The following is an 18,681-nucleotide window of genomic DNA, read 5'->3' on the forward strand; positions in this document are numbered from 1 at the left end:
CTTCTGTGTAGTCATGTAACACATTATTTTAAAATAATATATTTTAAACAGGTGGATGCAGGAATTAAGAGTTAAAACAGAGTCTTGTTCCATTTAAGCTATCTTTATTTCACATTTATTTGTACACAATAAATACAGTTAAACATCCATGGGTGTGTAAATACGACGCCTGGCAGCCTCCGCATAGCCGACGCTGTAAAACGTGGGAGTTTTTACGTCCTTTTTTAAAAAAATGAATTTCAGATTCTGACTTGATGCATAATCAAGACCAGTAAACAGGTTAACAAAAAATTCTCTAATGGAAAAGAAACTTTAGGTATTCTTTTAATACAACAGGGTAAATGCAAACTTCAAAAATAAGTTTGATGTCATTCAGATCTCAAGGAGATCAACGAGAACGCAGCGTCACGGCTGACGGATACCTCTTTTCCTCTGATCAGATTCAGCTACAGTTTAATTGTTTTTGTTTTCTTAAAATCCTAATTCTAAAAACAAAAAAGGGGAAAAAAGCTGTGCCATTACTTGCACAGATATCCATCTCTAAGCTCTCTGTAAACTATCAATACGATCGATAAGTCATATCTCAATCAAAGACACTACAATGGCTATTTACGGCTAAATAACAGGAAGTATTGATACCAATACGGCTGGTAAACAAACATCAAACAGGAAATATTGAACAAAACATCCACAATACTGAAAAGGAATAAGAAGACATCAGAAAGTGCTTCACTATAGATTTTAAACTGGACAGCTAGCAGCTCAGGATGGTTTCCTCCTTAAAAATAAAAGGCATCTTTAAACTGCACATGCTCAGTGTAAACGGTCCTCCCCAACAGCGACTGTTACTGGCATCATTAGTGTCGTAAAAACAGTTTTTTTCTGTATTATGCAACATAAAAACAAAAGAGTTAGACTGTGTGTTTACGTGCTATGTTTCCCACTTTAAACTTTTCCTAAACATTAGAAGGGGAAAAAAAGATAAGGGATCCAAAACAATCACAGGTAAAAATTGCCACTTTTCCCTTGTTTGTGTAACCGCGAGCGGTCACGTGTGTCGGCGGAGAGGACCAGCCTCTTTTCGAGACTTTTGGTTTGCTCACAAGTGCAGCTCTGTTGCATAGACGTGAATCTGATGGTGGTAACAAAGAGCTACGACGTGAGACACAACGGGGGCGAAATCATAACTATAACATAAAAAATTCTTTCTTCAATCCATAAACGAGGAGAAATTCTGCAGCTAAGGCATCCATAACACGATCAGTTAGAAGTGATGTTTTCCGACGAGCTGAAGGAAGAACTTATCTGTTTTCTTGCAGAGACTTTAATGTGAAACCGGAGCCAGGAGGCAGTTTATCTTAAACATCATCGACTAATGAAGCCAAAAAAGAAGTGAAAACATGTGCAATACCCGTGTGGAGCACGGGCAGCCTAAAGATCGCTCAGGTGAAAACAGAAAATTGATTTATGGTTTGCTGATGATGTAATTAGCGATTATCAGACTATTTTTGCCGATTACTGCTCACAATTTCTTTGTATTTTGACTTCAAACAACATTTTTTTTTTGCGATTAAGTGTCAACAGAGATACAGAAAAGTGGTTACACCTAAAAAGCAAGGTCACTGAAGGCAGCGGTGTGGTTGTACAATGGTGCTGTAACCTTGCCCTGTCACCAGGGGGCGACGTCAAAATATCTGCTGTTGTCTTGTTGGCCCTTGGCTTACGGTGCATTCCAGATTGAGTCGGAAGTCGGAATTCCTGAGCTCCCAGTAGTAATTTTCATCTGGAACTCCCCCTCAACTAGTATTTCCTTCTTGGAAAGTCAGAGCAGCCTCAACAGCCTCAACTGCAGCTAAAATAAATCCCATCTTACTTTGCTTTTCTGACTTTCCTGCTGGAGTGCACAAACTCGGGAATGACGTCACTGCCAAAAAGGACCACAGACATCAGAACATTGACACAGCTGCCAGGTTGGAAAAGTGAAGCAACAAAAAAAAACTGTACTCTATTTACAGGCCACCAGGGGGCGACCCCTGCGTCTGTAAAAGACTTCTGGTCCTATAGAGGTCTCTGGGACCTCTGAACAGTTCCCTGATGTGTTCAAGGGTTCAGTTTCTCATTTCAGAACACAGCTGAAATTATCAAGACTCACTGAAGGGGTGTGAAATGTGTCTAAATCTAGGGAACACAGGCCTGATCGACGATATGTTCTGCAGACTCGTGTCTTTGTTCATAAACAGAAAAATGAAGGTAAAACACAAACGCTTCCTTCAGTTTGACCTCTCAAAGGTCAAGGTCAGTCCAGTCTAACATGTTTTACTTTAACATGAAACGCTGCTATGACCGAGTCTCAAACAACAGAAAATCCAGGGTCTGCTCATCAGCTAACCACTCTGTTTTATGCTGTCGGTGGGTTAAATATCATGAAACGCCTCATTCAGTCAGCTGCATGTTCTTTAGAACCAAACTGGCTGCTCGAACTGATGAATGATACCACACTGAGCTCTCTGCAAGGGAACGAATGAGCTCGACTCCCTAAAATATCAGCCAGCGAGTCCAAACACACTGATTTTTATTAACGGATAAAATGATGTTAACTTTTCTATCAACTTCTTTTGCTCGTTATCACCTTAGTAACTGTTCGGGGGTGAGAATGAAGCCTTGTACAAACTCTGGGTAAGGTAGTGTTGAGAAACGAGAACACTGAACGGGAAGTTAAAAGAAAAAGGCGCAGCGGTGTTCCTTCTCCGAGTGGGGGGGCTTCTTCCGTCTGCAGGCGTCTTCAGGAGTTTTTAAGTTTCCTTGGGTTTCCTTTGGGAGTATTTTTACGAGTCCCTGCTCGAGGGGGTGCCGCCTTCACACCAGTGTGATCTCAACCTCCTCTCGCCGCTTCACCTGCCCGCGAGGATGCTGCTTCGGCACGTACCTGTAAAAATCCACCGGCTCAGTTAAAATGAAGATAAAAAAGGTCTGCTGTCATTTACGTCACCACAGAAGGTTTTACTCACGGGTCGGATGGTGCCACCGCCGCTCTCCGGGTATTTGGGGGGTTGGGGGGAGCTTTGTGCTGGACCTGAAGAGGGCAGAGGAGGCAGATTATTATTCACACCAGCCTTTTTTGTTACAGATAACCACTCACAGACAAACCAGAGATTCTCACTGTGAAAGGGGCTTTTGTGTGGAGCCGGCGGCGGTCTGTGGTGTCCGTTGTGATAGGAGGGTGGTCGGCCAATGGGAGAGGCTGTGGCGCTGCAGGGACTCGACACTGGAGAGGACACGGTGGGGGTCTGAAGGGGGCTGCTGTGGAGAGGTCCCGGCTGGAAGGGACCACGAGGGGAGCGCTCGCACTGAGAGAGTGTGGACGGGGAAGCCTTCAACACAAACAGTGGACAGGTGTGCAAACTTTAATATTTTATATAAAATAAAAAGAAATAAATTATTTAACAACACAGTACTTAGTGTCATAAATAAGTTGCTACAGTAGATTCGTACTGCGCTGATGTAGAGGCAGCTGATCCAGGGGGGGACACAGTGTGTGTGCGTTCAACCAGAAGAACTTTAATTGTATAGAACATGAAATTTAGCGGCTAAGTCAGCGTGAGCCTACCTGTGCGCTGCCGTCTCTTTGCCCATCTCCATTCTCGCTGGTCACGGTGAGATCCTCCACAAGAACTGCGGGGAACACACCAACAACGCCGTTAAACTCGCCCTCCCAGAAGCCATCGTCCTCGTGGGTCTCTCTGCTCAGGATGCGGATGATGGCGCCTTCTGGGAACGACAGCTCATCTTCCGTTTGTCCCGCGTAGTCGTACGAAGCCTTTGCGAATGAAACTGCAACACAGACAGTGGCAACGAGGGTATTAAACAAAGCAGGAAATCAAAACTCCGATATTATCTGGTGGAGGCGGATCTCACCACTGGAGTCTCCGTTGACGGAGCCGGTTGGGAGTTCGGTTTCAGGTTCGGTGGAGTTGCTGGAGGAATGGGATCGGGCGTCCAGCGCGGCCAGCGACTGCAGCATGCTCAGCAGGCTGTTGGAGGAGGGCAGCTGCAGGTATTTCTCCGGGACGTAGCCCACCTGTCCGCTACGGTTTCTGGCCTGGAAACACAGACAATGCACACAGACGATGACAACAGCCAAAAATGTTTCAACAGGAAAACTCCTAATGAGAAAAAATAAAGTCAGATGTAAAGAGTAGGGCTGTAACAATATCACTGCATCGTTGCCAGAATTTAATAACAGCCACAAAGAGAATAATAGGAGAGCTTTTGTTCTCTCTTCCTGAATTAACGAGAAATCTAAAATCCTAAACAAGCCTCTGCTGAATTCATGAAGCTTGATTTCATGAACACCGGTGGCCTCCCCTTCCGCTGCTTACTTATTTTCATTCAGATTGAAAACACTCAGAGGTATTGGGATCTCTGTTGGGGCATGCTGTGGGGAATCACAGCACTAAAACAGATCTATATAAATGATATTGCTCACATTTTTATGTATGATTATATTCATTAAAATAAATACCCCATTAAAACACTATATCTGTATATGAGAAGATAATCACCTAAGTAAATATACATAAAATATTGGCTCAACACGTGGAACATTTGCACAATGGCTCACAGGAAAGCCAGACTTACACAATAAACAAAAGTAAAACAGCAACAATGCACAATGTTCCTTCAGGGAAATGATTGGAAAACAACCACACACAAAGTACACAATGACTACACACCAGCAGCTCTGCAGAGGCGTTTATAAAAGAATGACTTCACACAATGATGGGAGCATCCACAGCTGACATTTCTACATTTAAGTATAAACCACTGACCACCCGAAAAATGTCCTCAAAGACTTCTCAAATTTTCTCCCAAAGGTCCAGGAGCAACTTTGTAACAGTCTGTGACAAACAAAGTGAAAATGATAACTAAGTAGCTGGGAGATCATCAAATTAACATTTTATATCCATGACCAGGTCACTCCGCAGATCTAAAACTGATCAAGAGTCCACGAACCGCTGTTAAAAAGCAGAAGCTGACAAACTGTGATCACACCGGAGCGCTGCTGAGGCAGGATTGGATCACCATCAATCAGGATTTGGCCCAGATTTTCAGTAGCTGCACTTAAGGTATGAATTTAAAAACTGCCTCATTCATGAATTATTGCATTCACAAACTTGGGTGCCATGCCCGCCCACCTGCCTGCCCGGCTGGGTGACGAGAATCTCCCATCAGCCCTTTACGGCTGCGGGGCCAAAAAAAGAAGCAGAGAACTGTGTATTTGTACATTTTTTGATTTGTCTTTATGTTCAGCAGAGCTTCTACCACCCAGGCCAACCTGACCTGCCTCAATGCACCACACGCATTTTAGTTGAATTATTCTAATTCCTGAAGCCACATCAGTCCAACTGATCCCAGAGAAACACTAAAACGTCCAGTAGATAGTCTGTACCGGTGCGAGGTCTTATAAAAACTGAAACTAAATGTTTGTCAAACAGTCTAAGAGCCAGAGAGTGAACTAATACACAAAACAACCAACCCTCAAACATGAGAGTGCTTCTGCTACATAATTGTGTTTGTGTTATTTTTGTACCTTGACCCAGTCCTCCATGTCGCCATCATCGATGACCTCCAAGATTTCCTGCTCCTCGATGGTCAGCTCGTCTGGCTGAGAAGCCTGCAGACAGACAAACACGTTAATTCAAATTAAAGCTGCGATGTAACAGTTTAACCATCTTCATTTCACCCGTGATGTATATTTTTCAAATACCGCCACACTGGTGAACGGACAAAAATGCTCACTGTGGCTTCAATAACATCAGCCAGAACACTGAAGAAAACACTGAGACCATGCCTGCATTTATACCACACTTTACTCAGGACTCAGGTAATATAAAACAACTAATACTCCAAAGCAGCACAAAACTCAGACTTACACTAGAATTTCTGTACAAATTCAGAGAGCAGGTGTTTTAAACCTGGACACAGAATCATTAGTGCCACAAAGTTTGGGAAAGTAAATCTAAATGGGGGTTAAACACGACTGGAACTGATTAAAAACAGCCAAAACAAAAAGTGGCTTTACTTCAAAGTCAGAATTATAATTGGTGACATGTTAAAGATCCACGTCCAATCCAAATATTTAAATCATGTGTGGAGAGGTTAACCGTATTTACATCTTAATAGATTTTATGACGACATCCATCCAGCAGGGATGGAGGAAATCCCAGCCAGCTTTGTAGGCTAACACAGAGAGCATCCACATTATAATGCACCACACAGACGGCAGACTTCAACCACACTTTCAGAAAATATAACAGGAATGAGTCTCCAGCTGTCTGCGTCAGTAACAGAAGCTTTAATCTAACAAGTTTGTCTTTTAATGAAGGAGGAACCTGGAGAGAACCACAGAGGCACAGGAGAACATGACAAGACACTTAAAAAGATTTAAATATTAATCATATAATTACCAGAAAATATGGTTAAACCTACAGAATCTTAAAAATACTTTTCCTTTCACTTCCAGCTGTTTTATGTATTCTGCATGAAAATGAGGTTTACGGAGGACAGAAAGTGTAACTCTGCAAGTCACTGTTCTTCTAAAAACACATTTTTTGTGGCTCCTGAATCTTCATCCATCAATATCCAGCTCCACCAGCTTCCTGCATTTTCTAATAATGACTGCTTCTGTAACTCCCAACACGCACTCCCCGTGCCTCGAGCTCGAGGCAAGGCCGGCCTCTGCACGTATTTTAAAGAGTTGTGAATACAGAAAGCGCAGAGATGCTGCAACAGCAATCAAACAGTGTTTTTTTCCAGAGCAGCGACACTGATTGTTTAGGAGACTAAACTCAGACTCGACTCGCTGCAAACACATGAGGCTTTGTAGATGTCACCATTTCTCTGGGCACTGACCGACTCATCGGCTACAACCCTGCTTAAGCGTGTGTCGTTACCTTGTAGGAGTAGAGCACTTTGCAGGTGAGTGGATAGTTTTTCAAGGTGCTGGAGGGGCTGGAGCTGCTGTCATCCAACACTTCACCGCTGTCCTCCATCTCCTCTTCATTGTCTCGCTCCAAATCTGCTGTTACCTACGGATGTTAGACCGACATCTGCGTTTAGGGCACAAATCTACAGCGCATATACTTCAAAACTACAGCACTGTGGAATTGGAGTTTTCGTCTTACGGAGAGTGAAGGATCGTGGGTACTGAGGTTGTTCCAGCGCTCGTTCTCCAGCTCCTCCATCACCTGGTTCATCACACTCTTCAGCCACGTTTCAACCGGGACTCCAGCCTCCCTTAGCAGGTCCAGCCGGGCCTCGGCTTTCGCTTTCACCGTCTAGCAGCAAAAAAAATAAAAAATAAAGGTGAGTTAAAGACCACCAGACTTTCACAACCCACTGACAAGCCCCCCACCCCCCAAAGAATAAAGAAAACACAATGAGATTAGTATGAAAATAAAATAAATACTTAATGTGTTTTAAACACCTCTGCTCTCTTCTAACAGAACATTAATCCTTTAAATCTGTCACTTCACCTTTCAAACCAGCAGGTGGCGCACTGGGGCAACTTTAAATAAGGAGAAACTGATTCAGAAGATGGAGAAATCGCTGATCTAGAAGTTCAAAGGTTACCTCTGCCCTCCGGAGACTCTGCCTGGCCACCTCCATCTTGATCTCCAGCTCGCTGTTGTTTGGCTCCGAAGCTTCCTGGGTCCCGTATCCTCCAGGGCCTGAAAACAAAACAATTACAACTATTGTGGTGACGTATACAAAGGAACACATGGAATAGATGGAAACGGTCCAACAATAAAGCGATCAACATAACCAGGGACATCTGGAAACAGGTCGCTGCACGAGCTGTGCTCACTTATCTTAAACCAGCTTTCGCAATAAACCAGTGAGACGGAGCTCTTATCAATTTTATCCTTTCATGCCACAGTAAAATATGGAGAAGTTTATGATGCCGAGGTTTATTATTATCATCCAGCTGACCGGCTTCGCTGCATTAAAGGCCAAATTCCAGTTTAATGGAAAAAAGTGACACATCAGTGCATTTTGTACACTTCCTGCAAAGATTTTCCAGGGATTGTGTGAGTAAGACAAACCACATCAGAATAACTCCAAACCCAAACACAGACATAACACGCACGTTTAGATTCAGAGACTTAAACTTCCCAGAGGATTTCCTTCTCTTTGCAGAACGTCACACTCATCATGTCCAAAGGGTCATTTTGACTCCTCTGGAATTGTAAAAACTGTTAAATTAAAATCCCATGATCATCATATTTCATGACTTTTCCTTATATGGGTTTATTCATTATATAGTGAAAGCAAAAGCAACAAAAATTACCACCACTCATACCTTTAACTGCTGAGGATATCATTTTGATAGGCATCGAAATTTATGTCAATGCCAATTTTATTTATAGAGCACATTTCATTACATGCAAAATGTGCTTAAACAGAAGAGGCTCAAGGCAGTGAGAACAAGAAAATAAAATTTAAAATAGAGATTGCAAATGCATTTTGATTAGAAGGCTGCAGTAACGTGAGCCAGAGCTACCTAGACATGACTGATGGGTAAATATGTTGCCTCAACTGCTGCTGTTGCAGGATGGGGGCAGGTCTAGCATTACATTTTTTCTCAATATGAAAACATGGACTAATTTTAACATATTTTTAAATCCACAGATTCTCCAAAAAAGCTACAGGATCTATTTTTAACAATAGAGGGCTCAACAAGTAATCTGTAGCTCTAAAACTAGCAGATTTTTACACCCTAAGAGAGAATTTAAACATCAACTTTGTGGGACTTTTTTTAAGGTGCTTTATGTTTAAAACCGGAATTTGCCAATTTTTTTGCTTAGCTTTATGAATCTAACAAAACACAGAAAAGTTGTTTCTGTTGCGAAACAGCAGATGGTGCTACGCTGGCACTGACCGGATTGTAACAGATGGACTTTCAGGACGTTTCTGTGTCGAACAGCCATCCAGTCAGATCGTCGATGATGATGATGTGAAGTTGAGAGTTGTTTCCTCCGACGTTTCGGGGTCCCTCCAGACCCCAGTGTTTGTCATCGTAACTTACGAATGTGCATTGGGGTTGCGAAATACCCCATCGCCATTACTAAGGGGTCACAGTGTACCCACGGAGTAGAGAGCACCCCCATTCCTCGCGAAGGCCGGTTTACGCGTAACTTGGGGCCCACCCGGCTAAGCGCTTGCCTGCGAGGAGCAGGAGAATGGAGCAGAAGGAGGTAGGAAGGCGGCAGGGAGAGTCTGAGGCCCTCAAGGAGGGCGGTTTACACGAACTCTGCCCTCTGTAAAGCCAAGCGTCCAACAGCGAGGCCCAGGAGAACTGAGGAGAGGGCTGGTTTACGTGAAGACTACCCTCTGTAAAGCTGAGCGTTTGCAAGCGCAGGGTAGAAGGACCAAGGAGAAGGAGGAAGGAGACGATGATGATGATTATGTGAAGTAACTGGTCCCTCCAGAGCTGTATCATTTTGAAATATACATACAACAAGCCAAACCACACCTTGGTCACACCAACCCTTTTCCACCCTGAGGATGTCCAACGCCATCCCAGTCTGGACTGTCAAAGGTGACTTTAACGCTACCTGTTCTGAAATTCCTGCTCATTGCATTTCCTGGTCAGATTAGCCAATCTCTGCACATTACAATAAACATACTCAACATGGTCAACATTCTACTGCATGTTATCTCACAGTATTATAGATTCAAACTCTCCGATCTAGATAAGCAGTATGTTTATCTAGAGCTCCACTCTGTCTCTAAATATTGGATTTAATTTTTATGTTCGGTGTCCAATTTTAAGAATTTGACCATAAGTAAAATTAATGGTGTTATCACCCCCATCGGGGCTTACCTTTCCCACTTTTGATGATATTCCTCCCTCGATTATTCGCAATTACCTTCCTTTGGTATCGAAAAACTGTTGGTGTGGTCAAGTGGGTGCTATAGGAAAAAAGCTCAGGACAGAACAGTTATCAGTCATGTGTTTCATTTGCATATATTTGATTTCATATTGATCCTCTGAGTATAATGGTACATTTTAATTTGAATTTATCAAAACTAAACACAATAGGTTTTCCTTTCTTTACTTTGCTCTTGTTCTCTTGCAGTACCACATCCTATCACATGTCCCCGTCGGTTCTATTCTACTTTTCTAAATTATTGACTATTTCAATGGAGAACCTAAATCACGTGGACCAGTATTTGTTTTTACATATCTCTATTTTGAATGTGACAAGCCTACCATTTCCCTATTATTCATAGATATTGTTAAAGTTTTGGCTTTTTCCTCTATAAAATTTAATTGACTTTTTACAGTGGCCTGATATGGTTAATAGTAACATATTTTCTCCACTGTAACATTTGACACTTCCCCACAATATAATGTGATACATTAATTAAAACACAGCTAATAAAACACAATTTTCTTAATGCAAACATTAGTAACTCAAAATTAGCAACCAAAGGGTTCAGTCTGCAGTTCACACTCTCATGTGAAGCTACATTCTCCCCCTTTAGTCTCTGTCATCCTTCTGCTCCTGCAAAAACAAAACAAAGCAAGACAAAACATCCACCCTTCTTTTACAGGCTGGGTGAATTGTTTGTGGACATTTACTAATCCTAAAGTCGGTACCATTTTTGTCTCCGTATCAAGTCAGTTAAAACTTTTAGTCGTCAGTCCATCACAGCCCAGTTACATGCATACATCCACACACATTCATACCAGATATTGCTGATAATGGAGTCTCACGCGCGACCTATTCAAGCATCCATCACCAGCAAGATGATGTCATCATTTTAAAGGAAAACAATTCCTTGTTTTTTGGACTGGATTGACGCGCTGCAATCCTATTAGACTCAGGACCATCTCATGTGATCAATGTCCCATATAAGTGAATCTCTCCAGGGCCCATTATAATCATGGAGAAGCACACTTTGCAACTGTTTTCAGTAAGAATATTTCATAGCACTTTAAATTTCAATCTTCCAGGCCTGGTTTAAAGAGCTGACTGTTAAATCATAAACTCACAAAATATGACCACCGGTGAATCACACCACTCAGACTTTCTTATTTCCGTGCACTGTAACAAAAGCAAAAACAAACGTACCCAATAAAATACTAATAACATAACACCTACTAGGGCCCGTTGCAGACATATCCAAACATAAAACCATCTCTCTCTCTCTTAGAGAAAGAAAACAATCCAAACCTCACTGATAAAATCAACCTAGTGCTAAGCAAAACCCAAAAATCAACCAGATATTCACAGGAAAGTTTTGCTTCCTCCCGGGACAATATTGTGTGGGAATAAGAACCTCAGGTGCTATAGCAACTTTTGTTCCTCCTTGAATTAAATCTCAATCACAGAAAATGCGGTGCTCCGAAATAAAACTTTGACTATTAATTCCTCATTTTCACTCTGTACCACTGCTCCTTATCAGGCTGTGTGAAGCACAGTAAACAATTCAGTCGAGGCCTTGAGCAGCCGTACACAGACATCACGCGCAGACATTGTTTTCATAACCAAACTGTTTTAGATCTTGTCCCTTAAATCTACATAAATGCCCTCTGGGTGACATAAAACACATTCTAAGTAATCAATAGCTTTTTATAAAAATTATCTACTTGGATGTTTGTGTGCAGCATTTTGCATATCAGCATAAGCATTTGTTAGCAAAGCATTCTTCATTGCATCAGCATGTGTGTGCGTGTGCATCACTCTTCATTGCACGAGCATGTGCATCACTCTTCATTGCACGAGCATGTGCATCACTCTTCATTGCACGAGCATGTGCATCACTCTTCATTGCACGAGCATGTGCATCACTCTTCATTGCACGAGCATGTGCATGTGTATTTGTATTTGGATCAATTCTCAGTGAATCAGCGTTTCGGTTTGGGTTTGTGTGTGATTTCTCACTCAATCAACGAGTGCACATGTGTGTGTGTTTCTCTTCATTCTGGGTCAGTGTATTTAGGTGTGTGTGTGTGTGTGTTCATCACTTTCCTGTTCTGGTGTCTTGGGTAAACCACGGCCTGAAGCGTGCCCTGGGGTCCTGCCCTCCTCCTTTTCAGTCTGTTTGTGACCATTGTTGCTGTTCAAAGTTCAGTCCGTCCTGGTTCTGGCCCCAGTTGGGGCAGTCCTTTTCTCCAGTGTCCATGCTCACTGCAGGTTAAACCTGCATCTTCTTCCGTGTTTTGTCCGTTCTGAGGTGCCTCCTGACCTCAGTTGCTCCTCCTGTCTCTGGCACGCCCTTTTACTGCCCGATCATCCGTGTTGGTCCATCACTGTCCTGCACAGTGTTAATGCAGAGTTATTAAGGTCAGCCTTCTTTTGCTCGGCCTCACTTTTCATTCGGGCTTAATGGGCGTCTCGTCACAGCTCTGTCAGCTGAAGCTGTCTGAGAATTTTCCTCCGTGTAGTGAAACGGGCCTTAGGTTTAGCGCTCTCCGTCTCTGCTGCCTGAGATCGCTTTCCTGCAGCACTGTTGACATTCTCAGGCTGTTGTAGTGGGTCCAGCTGCTACAGCGTTTGGTCAGGGTCACATCGAAGATGGTAGAGGGGAGAGCAGGAGTCCAGGTCAGCCTCAGCTTCCAGGGCCGGCAAAGCAGCCTGTAATCAAGCATAAAGAGAAAAAACAAAAACAAAACAACAACAGGCGAACAGGAAAATGATGTTGTGTTGGCTGTGTTATTCAAAGAGGGGAGAAACACCGGGCATTTTCATTACTATCATCAGTGCCTAACCGTCCAGTTTCTCTCTCTCTCCGGTCAGAAATCCCAATATATGTCATGTATATAAGTGTAAGCGTGTCTTCATTGCATATGTATTTTTATAATCAGGTTTAATTCATGCATCTTTGCACTGAGCTGTGGATTCAAGCTGTCTCACTTCTGATTCTTTCCAAAAATAGTTTCACATGTAACAACTTGTATATGTGTTTTTCTATTCATTAATGTAATTGTTAGTTAGTTGCTCTCTTTATTTTACCTCTTTGTTGTGACGTGGTGGACATCTATAAACCATCATAAGTTCAGCCTTCAATTTCAATCCAATTATATCCTGTACGTTTGCACTCGAACTCGTCCGGGCTTGACCTCTGACTGGTCCCTGTCCCTCTCTTCTCACAGTGTCCTGTGTGGCCTTGAAATCTCCAGCAAATACAGTCCAAACTCAGCTGTCTCTGTTTCTTCTCCGTTGATCTTTTCGGTATTTTCTTGTAGGTCAACTCCCAGCATGGCTGGTTTCCAGCTTGTGATTCAAAGTTCCATCAGTGGTGTTCATACATGCTGCTGCTTGACCCTTCAGTGTTATTGGTCAGTTGCACTGTCTTTTGCCTGCGGTTAACTCTTCAAGTCCACGATGTTCTGTCGGTCTTCATCAGGAGATTAATTGTCCTTTAAGCTTCTTCTCAGGGTGGGGACAAAGTGAGAGGTCAAGCTGTAAAATTTTAAGCCAAAGCCTGGCCTGTTTGTCGTCCCAATTCTGTTAATTTATCCTTTTGCCGCTGTACTCGAGTTTCCAGGTTGAGAGAAATCCACCTGTATTAACACACTAAAACATTCAATTAGTATTTCTTTTCTTAAAACATCCATTGGCTTCATCTGCCTAGATTTTACTCTCTCTCTCTCTGGGTGCACACTTCACACAGTCAGGCAGTTGCCTTTTATGGGCATGCAGATTTCCTGTCACCCACACTGCTTCCTATCACACACACAGCTACTCACACCCAGCAGCTGCAAAGCCGTCTTCACGTTATCTATGCACACACTCAGTCGCAATCATCCGCTCCTCAATATGAATAAAACCAGTAGCAATTATCCATAAAAACACACACAAACACCCTTAAGAAATTTCACTGTATCTAATCATTCATTTATAATCACCGTGACAAATGTAATTCATATAAAGAACATCCCCTATAGGTGAAATTTCAATTCGGCAAGACCCCGAAATAAGCATGCCTTTTATCTAAATAAAAATGAAATTCCTACACCACATCCAGTGCTGAAATTCATACTTGATCACACCCTATATAATGATAAAATCAAATAGTAAATAAGTTCGTCAAACACAACTGCTTATATGTGATGAAACTGAAACAAAAACCACTTAAAATCTTACAAAATGCTGCTTCACACCACAAAAATGAAATAATTCAGCCCCGTATTCATCACTCAACTCCTCCACTCAATCTCACCCTGCCGACTGAAATGCCGGTCTAAATCATGCACAATTTGTCTCTTCTATATCAAAACCCAGCCAAACATCAAACATTCACCGTAATCAATCAAAACTTTATTTGTAATATTTTAATCAGCAAAATCAGCGTCTTAATTACAGGCATGTAGCAATATTTACGACAGCATTTACACAACCGATAATGCTCTCAGCCTTTCACTGCTTCCTCATTTACATTTTCACACACACACGCAGTCTAAAAATAGCCTCAGCGCTGGATCACAGACACCTTTCACACACAGATCTCTTATTTTATATTACAAAGACGTCTTATAATTACAACTGCAGAGATGGTCAGGCCTTTTAACACCTACACAATTTCGACAAATTTAAAGTAACGGTCCAACCGATAAACTTCCTGAGTGTTTTTGCGATCAATTTAACCAGTATCCGTCCCGGACGGTGGCCCGATTTCTAGTGCCCTAACTGAATTTAAAAGCGTCAACCAACCCAAACTTTGCCTCAAGCTCTATTTTTGGCATTTCACAGCCAAGGCTTTCCCCGAAGTTTTAAGTTAAGGTTTCACGCCCGAAGTCCGACTTCTGCTGGCTAAAAAAGCGCAGACCACCGTTCCAAACGGTGAGGAGACTAACTCCTAGGTTATTCCAGGATGCCCTGTACCCCACAGTTAAGCCACACTGAACCCTCTTCACCGAGAGGTCAATGTCGCGCATCCACGACAAGGAGGGAGCGTAAACTCCGGGCTATGTGCTTCTTAGTAGCCCCGCTGCCGTTATAGAAAAATTTATAATACTTTGAAACAACAATCAACACCCCAGAAAAAATGTATGACTGACGCAGGTCCAACCTTATGACCAATGGGGACTTTAACCCACAAAATAACCAATTACCTATTATACCGAATTCACTTAGCAGTCCAACTGCTTTAAACTCTCTTAGCAGTCCAACTGCTTTCTCTTTACTCAGCACTGTCACTTACAAACTCCCATTATCATTATTTCAACTTTCAAACCTCGTGAAAATTTCACCAAAATCAAAACAGACTTTCACCAGTGATTTAGTGAGTAGACTTTAATTTTCAATGTCCAATTTGGCACACTTTGGAAATAATTCAACAGGTATGTGCCTCACCTTTTAAATAGGCCGGCCTTTGTCCACTCAGTTCGATCACCGGATCGTGTCTGCGCATCTGACTGCCCTCTGGACCCCGGATTTCTCTGTCCAAACCTCCGAACTCACTCCCTCCTCAAGTCACAGGACAAGCCCCCAAAATGTTACGAGTTCAAATATTGAGGGTGAGCACAAAACAATAATGGTCCAGAAGAGCTTCGGTCAAACAGTGATTTTAATGAACACGCGCGTGGGGAGATGAACACTGCCCACAGACAGCATCGATCTCCGCCCAACGATACACAAGCAGTTGTTTTATACCATCAGGGTTTACTTTTATGACGCCCCCTCATGCGTCAAGCAGATACAACACATGCATAAGTTTCAAAACCACAAATGTTCTGTTGACGACTTTTGACACATTTAAAAGGACATCTTCTCCGTCTCGAGGCCAGGTGCTTCCTATTAATCTTCTAACTCTCGCTTATCTCCTGGAACAAACTGTCCCTTAGGCAGACACAATTTTGCAGTCACAAGCTTTTGCAAACTATTATTTGAACTCTTACCTAAATATGAGTCTAACTACTGTTTGTGTGTGTGTGTGTGTCTCGACCTCCAACGCACTCAGCCTCACCCCGCCCGTTGATGCTTCTAACCTTTTACCAGACAGAAGCTCTCTGTGATAGGTGTAATAATCTTAACTAAGAACATGTGTAATCTATTGAATAAATGCTTTGATGAAATGATAATTAATGTAATGGTAATGATGATGGTTATGAATAGTAGCAGTAAAATATTTCCCTGATCTCCACACCGAGTTATTCATCTTGGAGCAGTTTGTGTGTGTTTAACAACTCCACAACATTAATAGATGATTCCTTTGCTCTAAACTGAAGATTCGTTTATTTTGGGTTTTGCACATTTTGTTTCTGAATAATTGTTTCATTTGTAAATTCTTATTTCTGTGTTATGTAGAGAAATGACACTCTACATATTTGAAAACACAGACTTTGACCATCTGCATCCACTGAGGAAACAGCACTACAAACACAAAAGTAGATTTGGTGGAAATTTCAAACAGGACTGCCTCATAGTGTGTGACTGTGTTGACTATAGCTAAGGACATTAGTGCTAAGTCATGATTTTCTCAGGATGTTGCTGCTCGCTGACTTCAGCTTACAGCAAATTCCACTTCTGCTCACCCAGCATTTGTTTCATGTAAAGTACATTTATGCTTTTGATCTGTATTTAATGTTTTTAATTGAATGTCCCCCTCTTCTGTATGTGTGACTGGATGTGGATCAGTGGACCACATCCACAAATGGCAATTCTGTGAGGAACAGAGAAGGTCAGCCACCAGTCAGTCAGAAGTTTTTCTTTTTAACGAAAATCAATCAGTTGATTTCAACATGCCACAGACACTCCATCACACTAATGCAGGGACCCATAATGAGACATCAGTCCTCTGAGATCTGAGAGGAGACTGTTTGTATGAAGTAAACCATGAGAAACAAAGTTTATCTGGACATACTGACATACAAAAAGCTTAACAAACAACACAGAGCATATAATTAAAGTCCTTTTGTTGGCTCTGTTGGGCATTTATAAAGAGACCATGCCTGGTAAGATAACACAACATTTATGCAGCACTGGTCACACTGAAACACAACAGCTTCTCATTTGCTTTACCTCACTAGTTGCTGCTGAAAGTGTAATTTGAACTAGAAAGCGAAAATTTCAGAAGAAATTTTAAGTGTGCCTATGCTGCTAATCAGTGTAGTTTGCCATTCAAACGGCTACAGAGAGCAAAACTCAGCAGAGCAGCCATTCTCCACCATGAACTATGGTAAAACCAAACACCGCTCACACCTCACAGATGACAGCTTACAGTTTTGTGTAAAGATGAGGTGACTTCGTACAGCCCCGATTTGCAGACGCTGTGCACAGAGGTTCATGAGCAGAAGTCCCATTGTACCACGGCAGACCCGACAATGTTTGCATGAACAGGCTTTGAAGCATTACGTTATAGACCACTTTTCACACATGGTTGGTGTACCCACACAGCCGGCTGTAGCTTTTCAACTCACAGCCTGACACACACCAAAAAAAAACAGCCGAGAGAGCAGAGACTTTACGCCTGAGAGGCGTGATTGCAGATGCCGCTCAGGTGGGTCCACTTCCCCTGCAAGCGGCACTGCACTCCACGCCCCGCCACACACATCAAACACGTAAAATAAACATTTATGCACTTTTGCATTCACTTTTTTTTTTTTTTTTTTTTTTTACACAGTGTTCTGAATGATTAACAATGGTCTACAGCCAATCTTGTGTTTTATTATACAAACTTTGGTTGTAAGATTCAGATAACTATTTAATAAAAGCTAAATATTTTATGAGAGTAAGAAAGAAAAGTATATCTTTGTGCCCCCCTTTCCCTGTTAATGCCCTACCTGGCCCCTGGCAAAAGCTTTGCTAGATCCACCCCTGCACAGTTACCAGCTGTTTGTGTCTTCTTCCGTTCTACCTGAAGTAGGGGACAAACTATGTTCCTTTTCAGCTCAATAGGTAATATTTTCTCTGAATGCCGGACAATTCCGTTTGTACGGAATGGTTGGCAACTCTACAACTAACCCTTATGAATAAAATAAAGTTCAACATCAGTAACTCAGCACGCACACAGTTATTGTAAGTTATTGTAACTGATTGTAAAAAGTCAGCACAACGAAAATAAACTACACCTAAACTGGGTTTATATCTGACCCAAATAGAGCGCAGTTCATAACTTCTTACCTGAAATTCAGTTAACCTGACGCTCTGACCGGCAGCCGCCTTGGGTCTGCTTCTCCTGCCTTCAATTTCCCTGATCCATGGCTGCCATCTGTTTGAGCTCCGCGTTAGCCACCACCAGTCGATCAGCGGCTGCCTCGCCGCCACGTATGTGTCTTTTTCCCGCATGTCCTTTCTGTCATACACCGGTGGCTAGCTACCCTTTGTTGGAGCTCCGTGTTAGCCGCCACCACCAAACAACTCAGTTATTTTTCCACATCGACCAGCATCTGGACAACCACCTTTCACTGTTTTTACCATTACTAAAATTAATAATTGAATCATCGGCCCATATAAACGAAAAACAAGTTCAGCTGAGACACAGACTCTTTGTGAGCGATCGGGGGCTGAAACGAGTGTGAGCCGCCTCACTGTAAGCCAAGCCCGGGTGCTTTTGAGCAAAGCGGCGCTAGCCACGCTAGCTAGCTAGGTAGCCAGCTAGCAGCAACATGTAAGAGAACTGTTGCTAATATGGGATGTCTTGATAAAATGAGCAGATATTTGAAGT

General features: G+C 42.4%; 1 protein-coding gene across 5 annotated transcripts in view; it reads right to left on the bottom strand.

Annotated features, from left to right (window-relative positions):
* Positions 1-18,681, bottom strand: part of LOC146386034 (F-BAR and double SH3 domains protein 2-like) — an 18,695-nt gene extending 14 nt beyond the window's left edge. The window contains exons 1-11 of one of the 5 annotated variants that reach the window (XM_084932053.1): positions 13,026-14,419; positions 9,887-12,647; positions 7,633-7,730; positions 7,185-7,337; positions 6,954-7,088; positions 5,591-5,674; positions 3,916-4,099; positions 3,608-3,831; positions 3,161-3,371; positions 3,009-3,073; positions 1-2,926 (exon numbers count right to left, since the gene is read on the bottom strand). The exon at positions 1-2,926 is cut by the window's left edge and continues 14 nt beyond it. In XM_084932053.1, the coding sequence (XP_084788179.1) occupies positions 2,873-2,926; positions 3,009-3,073; positions 3,161-3,371; positions 3,608-3,831; positions 3,916-4,099; positions 5,591-5,674; positions 6,954-7,088; positions 7,185-7,337; positions 7,633-7,668 (1,146 nt within the window). In that variant the 5' untranslated portion in view covers positions 7,669-7,730; positions 9,887-12,647; positions 13,026-14,419 and the 3' untranslated portion in view covers positions 1-2,872. Of the gene's footprint in view, positions 2,927-3,008; positions 3,074-3,160; positions 3,372-3,607; positions 3,832-3,915; positions 4,100-5,590; positions 5,675-6,953; positions 7,089-7,184; positions 7,338-7,632; positions 12,648-13,025; positions 14,421-18,137 lie in introns of those variants that run through there. The other 4 variants (XM_084932054.1, XM_084932050.1, XM_084932052.1 and 1 more) reach the window with 4 other exon arrangements.

Source organism: Perissodus microlepis, chromosome 6 (genome assembly GCF_051167445.1).
Source record: "Perissodus microlepis isolate ML-2025 ecotype Zambia chromosome 6, ASM5116744v1, whole genome shotgun sequence".
Taxonomy (NCBI): domain Eukaryota; kingdom Metazoa; phylum Chordata; class Actinopteri; order Cichliformes; family Cichlidae; genus Perissodus; species Perissodus microlepis.